General features: G+C 53.8%; 1 protein-coding gene across 1 annotated transcript; it reads right to left on the bottom strand.

Moving 5' to 3' along the window:
- Positions 1-250: 250 nt before the first annotated feature.
- Positions 251-7,637, bottom strand: LOC104524305 (ectonucleoside triphosphate diphosphohydrolase 8-like). Its single transcript, XM_010167137.1, has 9 exons — positions 7,512-7,637; positions 6,573-6,690; positions 5,835-5,979; positions 4,559-4,718; positions 3,517-3,750; positions 2,198-2,470; positions 1,609-1,719; positions 802-939; positions 251-433 (listed from the first exon to the last, which is right to left on the bottom strand). Exons 1-9 carry the CDS (start codon positions 7,635-7,637, stop codon positions 251-253), a joined length of 1,488 nt encoding a protein of 495 aa, XP_010165439.1.
- Between the last annotated feature and the right edge of the window lie 434 nt (positions 7,638-8,071).

Raw genomic sequence — 8,071 nt, 5'->3', positions numbered from 1 at the left:
GGCATGGCTGGTGTTTCTGTGGTGTGTAGACTGATCCTAACAGGTCTCCACAGGAGTGGAGCTCCTCTGGAAACATCTCGTGGTGCCTATCTGCATGTTGGGGGCAGTCCCCTGGGAGACTAGCCCTCGGTTCTTCAGTGCTCTGGAGTTTAACATGCTCAGCACCACTGAACCAGCCTGGGGCACCACAGTGCAGACAGCCCCTCAGCCCCTACATGCTTTTGCTGGGCTCCAAAACACAGCTGGGCTCCTAAACCCACAAGAGCAGGAGCAGGGCAGCAAGCCCCAAGCCAAGGGTGAGGATGATGAAGGCGACAGCCGCAGCCCACAGGGAAGGAACATGCCCCTTCACTTGCACCGGAGCCTCCGCTGGGATCATGTTGGTGAGGTTCAGCATGTAGCCCAGCGTCCAGCCAACATCTGTGCTCCCCACCTGCCCCAGGAGAGAGGGGACAATGAGTTACACCGATGTCACAGGGCCACCTACTCCTGCACAGCCCCAACGGGGTGCAGTAGCTGTCCCCACACGCTGGGATGTGGGGCAGGGAGGACTTTCTGGACCATAACTCTCACCACACCCCAATCATAGAATCATAGAATGGTTTGGGTTGGAAGGGACCTTAAAGATCATCCAGTCCCAACCCCCCTGCCAGCAGTGGGGACACCTTCCACTAGACCAGGTTGCTCAAAGCCTCATCCAGCCTGGCCGAGAACACTTCAAGGGAGGGAGCATCCATGTGGGAAGGTGGCTCTTTTCCTCATCACTGTCTCTACTGCCCACAGGCTGGATTTGCTGCCTACCTTCATCTGGAAGAAGATGTTGTTCCAGCTGGTCTCATTGAACTTGTAGGCGTCGAGGAGGAGTGTGAGGATGTAGTTGGCGTTGGCACAGTATTTAGGCAGTCGCTCAGGTTTCTCTTCAGGGTAGCTAGAAGACAGCTGGGGGAGGACATGTTTTGAGGAGGGAGGGAAGTTATTTGAAGGGAATTTCTATACCAAGACAATGCCCTGACAACAGCTGTGTGAGAGGCAATGGCTCTGCAGCCACCACCATCCAGGAAAAGGTTCCTGGACCAGGCAGGTATTTTGGATTTGTCCACAGAGCAGCTCTTTTGAGAAGGATTTACTCTCCACATGGAAATAGAGGGACATGTTGGAACTCCTCCTGCCTCAGATTCTCCCACCTCAGCCTCCTCTCAGCCACAGTCCCTGTTCTTTGCCCCATGGAAGTCCTAGCACTTCTCTTGGCCTTATCCATCCCCATTTGACTCCTCCCCAGAGTGGTGCCAGCAGCTGGGCCCCCTCTAACCATTCTCCAGGGCTCCAACCCCACCTCCATCCCCAGCTCTTGTCCTAGAGGGGAGATCTTGCTGCCTTCACCTTCCCTGGCTGCCTCTTTCCCAATGTTTCATGAGCAAGGAGGACCCCAAGGGTGGGTGCAGGACAGTCCTGGCTCCCTCACAGAGCTCAGGGTTTGGCTCTACTGTGTAGGACACAGCTCAGCAACCAGGGAGCCTTGTCCTGGGGGAGTCCCCACTCCTTTTCCCCCACCCCAGGACCCCTTTGCTTGTGAGGCTTCCCTACAGCCTCCCGTTGTGGGGAACATACATCTTCCCAGCTTCTGGTGCAGAAATGCTCGATGGTCTCCCTGACAGTGGCCAGCGACTGCCCCTCAGTCAGGTTGAGAAATTTGAAGTTATAATAAAAGGCAGAGAAGGCCTGAAAGACAAGAGGTAGAAATGCTGTTGAGTTACAGTGAGGAAAAACCCCCAGGAGCAACCCCTGGAAGCAGGAGATGGAGTTTGTCCTTCACTGGGTTTGTCCTGCCCTTGCACAGTCCCAGGGCATTGCTGCCCAGGTCCCAGCAGAGATGATGGGCTGGGGGTGGAGGTGTCTGCTGGCTCCAGCAGCACGTTGAGCACACGCAGAGCTGGAGTCTGCTGGCTAAGCTGGTTTGGGGGGTTTTTTTACTGAAAACTTGGGGTTTTTGACTAAACATCTGTTTTATTAACATGGTCCCATTTGGAGAGTTGGCTGGAAAACCAGACAGCAGCAGTCCCTGGTGTGACCTGAGCAGTGGGCATCTGGGAGCTTCTTGCCCCCATTCTGCTGCGGGGAGGTGACAGTGCCATGGGACATGCAGGGACACTGCAGCACCTTGGGGACATGGGAGGTGAGAGGATGAGATTTGCCTTACAATGAACCGCCCGCTGACCAGGGGCTGGTAGATGCCATCAAAGGTGCAGTCCGGGCTTTGGCCGCATGCCGAGAAGTTGAACAGCTTCTTGATGGCAGCCAGGCACCCGCTGGCATTGCCCCTGCCCTCCAGGGTGACATTCCTGTCACCAAGGGTCAGGCGTGGGTCGCTCCGGTTGGTGCAGGGGCTGGTGTGGAAGGAAGACAGCGAGATGGTTTCATTGTAGTCTTTTGGGTAGCAGGGGTGAGCGACTCGTGTGCTGGAGGATGACTCCTGGGAATGGCAAAATCGCAGCTGCAGCCTCCTCCAAAACCCTCTTGGTGGGCATGTCAGGTGGTGGGGTCCACCCAGCCCTCCTCCCACAGCCACAGGTGCAGGCATCTCCCACCTCCTCAGCAGAGAAAGACCCTCCTGCTGTTTCATCCTGGTCTTGTTGGCCATCTGCAGTCCCAGCCTGAGCTCAACACTAATTCTTGCTCTGCTTTCTCTCATTCTCTCTCCCACAGACCCAGACCAGTTTCAGGGACACAGCAAGTCTCTCCCCTGGCCACCACGATCATGGTTTGGGACATGCAAAGCCCTCTCCACCCCAGCTCTTAGCTCTGTCTCTAGCTCCAGCCCCAGCCAGGGACAACCCTTGGAACTTTCCTGGCTGTTTAGTGAAACCAAACCCAACCAAACCCTTCTGGCTCACCAAGGCTGCTCCTCCTGGTAAGATGCAGCTCCATAAGGACCCTCTTCCCCTCTGACCTTCCCAAAAATGGCCTGAGAAAGATCTCTGGTTCATTTTTCTCAGGTCTGTGGAGTCAGAGTAGTTGAGGTTTGGGGGGAGCTATAGGGGTACCTGTGCCAAACCCCTTCTTGAAGTGTGACCAACTAGATGGGGTTGCTCCGAGCCTTGTCACATCAAGTTCTGAATATCTCCAAGGATGGTGACTCCACAGCATTTCTGGGCCCTATTCCAATATTTGACCATTTTTATTGCAAAAAAACTTTTCCCCTGCATCTGATTGGAAACTTGCATGTTCCAAGCTCGTGTCCATTGCCTCATCCTGTCACTTTGCACCTTTGAGAAGAGCCTGGTCCTGACTTTTTTACACCCTGTGCGAGGCAGTTGAGGCAGATGTCTCCTGAGCTGCCCCTTCTGCTCCCCATGCTCCTCTCCATGTCTGCCTACTCGTGCTCCGAGGAGTCTGTCCCTGTGCTCAGTCCCTTTCTGGAAGAGCTTTGCCTGTTCTTAATTTCTGCATTAACAAGTTTGGGGTTGATACCATGAGAACAGAGTCCAGTTACCACCCCCACCCCAGTTCCCCTCTCACCACAATTAATTCCTTTGCCAGTCGCTTCAGCATCTCGTTCTGCCCGTAGCAGAGGTAGCTGTGTGTGTAGATGTTGTAGTTATACCCGTACAGCGTCAACTTGGAGCCTTCATTCCAGTTTATCACTGAACCTTCAGGTCTAAAGCTGATCTGAGTAGATGCTCCTCCAAGATCCAGCGCCCCAAAAATGTTGGGTGCCTCTGGATGAATCCAGGTGTGAGCTTTGGGGGAGAACTGCCAAGGTGAGACAGGAGGGGAAGAGGACTAGTACAGGGCTGGGCTTACTTGCCCTGAGCAAAATTCTCATTTCATTGAAGTCAACAGTTTTGTTACTAAATTCAACGGGTATTAAATTAAATTATTTCCGTATGTGAGGCCCCGCTGCCTTCCCTGCCCAGCCAGCCTGGAGATTTATCAGAGCCAGAGAAAACAGATTGAACTGTCTGATGGTCAAGATGTGCCAACGTAATGTGGGCTCATGTGGCTCTGAGTCACCGGTCCCCAAACCAGCATGCTGGTGGGGACCTGGCTTGGAGGGGCTGCCCTTCCTGAGGAGCTGCAGAGGTGCTGGAAGGACAGAAATCCTCTGACAGCCTGCACAGGAGCCTGATGGTGCCCACACCGCTCTGAGCTGTGGGAGTGCTGGGACAGAAGGTGACAGGAAAAAGGTTTGGTTCAAGCTTCCTCCAGACTGGCACATTGAACCAAAACTAAGGCCTCATGGTGCCACATGGAGATGGACCTTCCCAGGGCAGTGAGACAAAGCTCAGCAAGGAGCAAATGGTCCCTGCTGGGCTGCATGGCCGACCTCGCTGTCCCCAAGAGACCTTGTGTCCCCATGGTGTGGAGATGTGCCCTTAGCTCTTAACAGGGACACCCCCATTCCTGATTTCTCCCTCCTCTTTCACTGTAGAGAGGAACCAGCTGCTTCCCCGTGGTCATTCCCAACAGCTCCTAACCCAGACCTTTCCTTCTGTGCTAAGCAAGCTTCAGAAAACTTAGAAAAACTGTATTAGCCAAGGTGTGTTTCACCTTTTCCCACCTTAGTGAAGGATTCCAGCAGGTAGTTGGTGGTGATCCAGCCGTAAGTCCCCTCCTCCTCTCCCGTGAGTATTCGAGCCCCTTTGAAAGCCACCGGGTACTCTCGCATGGTTTTAGCAACTTCAGCCAGGACTTGGGCTGTGGCTGAGCTGTTCTGTTCCCTAAGAAGGACTCAAAGGTCAGGACACAGACTCAGCTACTTCACAACTACACATGAAACACAAGAAACTGGGGTTTTGGGGGTTTTTTGTTGGTTTTTTTTCTTAATTCCACCTACTCCAGGTTTTTTTGCACCAAGCTGTTTGTGTGACAAGATGTTTCCTGCTACACAACTTGTCAAAGCTGCTTGTACAGCGTAAATCCCAGCTGTCTAGACTTGGCATCACAAATCTGGGAGTAGCAGCAATCTCTTCCCTCCAGTGCAGCTTGATCCCAGTCACACAGAGAGTTGCCAGGCTGTCCTTCCCTACCTAAGGGCCTTCAGAGGAGACTGTGCTGCAAAACCCATGTTTGAACATCACCCAGTGACTGCACCAAAGCCAGAGCTGGCTGCTGAGCTCCAGTGGGTCTTTTGGGAAGGTGCCAACCTGGTTTCAGACCTCTGAGGTGTCTCAGAGCTGCTGGTATGTGCTTGCTCTCTGAAGTGAGTAACCTCCAGGCTATGACCTGGCTCCTTCCCAGGGGAGGGGTCTGATTGCCAGGGCACAGAAATAACCTTAGGTATCTGCAACCATAAAACCAAGAACCATGAAATGAAGGTTGACATTTGAAGGGAGCTAATACGGGCTGGTGAAAGGTAAGGGCAGGTCCCACAGCACCCCATTGCCTCCTACCTCTGCCCCACTCCCCCACCAGCACCCATCCATCTGGGCAGATGACACATCCCCTGGTGGCATCTCAACTCCCTTGTGTTTAAACAATAATGAAGAGCAGACAAAGAGCTCTGAGAAGCATTTCTTGCTTGGAACTGGGCATGCAGCACCATCCTAGGACCTGGGGTCCTGGGATGCCAACAGACATCTGGGACCTAGGTGGCCCAAGGAAGCTGTGGCTGCTCCTCCCTGGAAGTGTTCAAGGCCAGGCTGGATGAGGCTTTGAGCAACCTGGTCTAGTGGAAGGTGTCCCTGCTGCTGGCAGGGGGGTTGGAACTGGATGAGCTTTAAGGTCCCTTCCAACCCAAACCAGTCTGGGATTCTGTGATTCTATGACCTGGGAGCTCCTGGTCCCTGCTTGCAGCTCTGTCACTGCTCCATCACCCCAATGCCCCACAGAGATACCTCAGTAGCCTCATGCCTGCCGTTGCTCCGAGGTAAGCTGGGACATCCCTTTTTTTAGGAATGACCTTCAGGGCTTTATCCAGACACTCTCTTAGGGAATCACCAGCTTTCGGGGGATCACTGGCGTAGCTTGATATGCCTGGACCTGGAAGAGAGTCACACTGGGACAAGCTGATGGGAATGGCTGGGGACAGGGATGTAGGAGCAAGAGGATGTGGGGCAGGGAGGTCCATCACCTCTTAGCAACAAAGGCTGCTTTGCCAGCGTTTCCTGGTCCCCTGAGACCTGACTGACTGTCCTGGTTTCACTAGGACAGAGTTAGTTTTCTTCTCAGTAGGTGGAATAGCTGTGGTTTGGTTTGAGTGGGGATTTGGTATGGAGAAGAATGTTGATAACATACATGGACATCGTGTGTGGGTATCTTCCCCACATCTCCCATGCTTTCAGCAGCATCCCCAGCTCTATGGATGAGACCTTCCACAGCCAGGACAGCAGCTTATGCAGCTGGGGGCAGTTCAAGGTGGAGGAATGAAAATCAAGAGGTTCTTCAGTCCCACCAAGCGGGTGGGTGCTACATGGTGCTGAGGGCCCTCCAGCCATAGAGTGAAGCCAGTAGGGAGTCAGGGCTCCCCACCGTGCCAGCAGTGACAGTCTGATGGATAGAGGGAGGGTCAGGTCATCCCACCCACCACACAAACACACAGGGCAACACTGAGCCCACGGCAGGGGGATACTGACCCTGGACATCACAGGACAAGGTCTGGCTGACCACACCGGTGTCATTCTCCTTGTCTGAATCCCACTCGTAGACAAACAGGGAGGTGTGGGATGACCCTGCGTCAAACACCATCCCATACTGGAAGGAAAAACCAAGAACATCAATGCTGGTAGGAGGATCCTGCCAGGGTTGTGGGGCCAGAGCAGAGCAGTGACAGCGCGTGGCCTCAGCACGGGCATTACTCGTGGCAACTGAGGAACTTTTTCACTCCCTCTCCTGAGGTCTGTGCAGCAACAACAGCTCACACAAACATTTTCCTGGTTGTTTCCTTATGCTTTTTTATTTTCTCTCTTGGTTACATACCTTTTGTGTCTACACTGGCCCCACCTTGGGGCCACCAACTCCCCCACTTCCAGTGCTCTCTGGCAGGGCCACACCAGCCCCAGTCCATGGGCACCTAACCATGTGTTTCTCTCCACCACTTCACCCTAAAACCATGCCAACCCCCTTCCAGCAGCCAGGGTGGGATGCCAAACTGCGGGGGAGGGATGAGGTGGAGCTGTGATGCTTGTGCTATGGTGTGAGTGGGTTAGGACAAGGCTGGTGGGAGCTGGCAGGAGCAAAGGCCACGTGGAGGTGCATCGTCCTGCCATGTGGTGCCCTGGGAGGGCAGAGGGAGTGGGGCAGGGCTTTGCCCTACCCATCTGCCCCAAGGTGATCTCCTCAAAACACGTCAAGCACAAAGCATGGCAGCTATTTCAGAGACTTTGAGGTGGCCAGGCTGTATTTCTTCTGCCTGCATCTTGAGATGGGAAGAAAACACCCACCCAACTACTACAAGGCAGGTCCTACTGACCACCCTTCACCTCCTAACCCTGCAGATAAGCCATTGTCTCTGAGCACCTGCCCAAGGTGACTGGTCTCTGCAATGGTGCTTGAGGACCCTCTTTTGGGCTCACCTTGACCGTGGGTGGCAGAGTGACATCTTCAATCTTCACCAGGCTGAGAACAAGGGCAATGATGGAGAGTGCAGCCAGCACCCCGACGATGGCAGTGATGAAGTGCTTCTTGTTAGCAAACATCATGGTGAAGGCTCCTGCAAACCCAAACCCAGGAGAAAGGTGGTTGGACATGGCCAGCTGGTAACAATGCCAGTCAGTGAGGGCTGCAAGGAGAGCAGCTCCAAAAGCTGTCCCCAGGCTGGCACTGTCTCAAGGTGTGTAACTCAGAAATGCTCATGAATAATCAGATCTTACCCTGGGAAAAGAAATATTGGGATAAAATGGGGAGGAAAGAGGGGCTGGTTACCCAGCAGCCTGGCACAGCCGTGATGGGATCGCAATGGTCCTCCAGACCCTGCACCCACCACTGCTCAGCTCACCACTGCCAAGAAGGATCAGGTCCAGGGGGAACAAATGAAACACTGCACCAAACAGAGGAGGGCATGGGGAATTACAACAAAAATCAACATGAGATGCTGACTGCAGAAGGGGAAGGTGGTTTTATTGGAGAAGATGTA

This window comes from Antrostomus carolinensis, unplaced genomic scaffold (assembly GCF_000700745.2).
Source record: "Antrostomus carolinensis isolate BGI_N321 unplaced genomic scaffold, ASM70074v2 scaffold34870, whole genome shotgun sequence".
NCBI classification, from domain to species: Eukaryota; Metazoa; Chordata; class Aves; order Caprimulgiformes; family Caprimulgidae; genus Antrostomus; species Antrostomus carolinensis.
The sequence above is the reverse complement of the archived record's forward strand: the minus strand, read 5'-3'. Positions and strand labels throughout refer to the sequence as shown.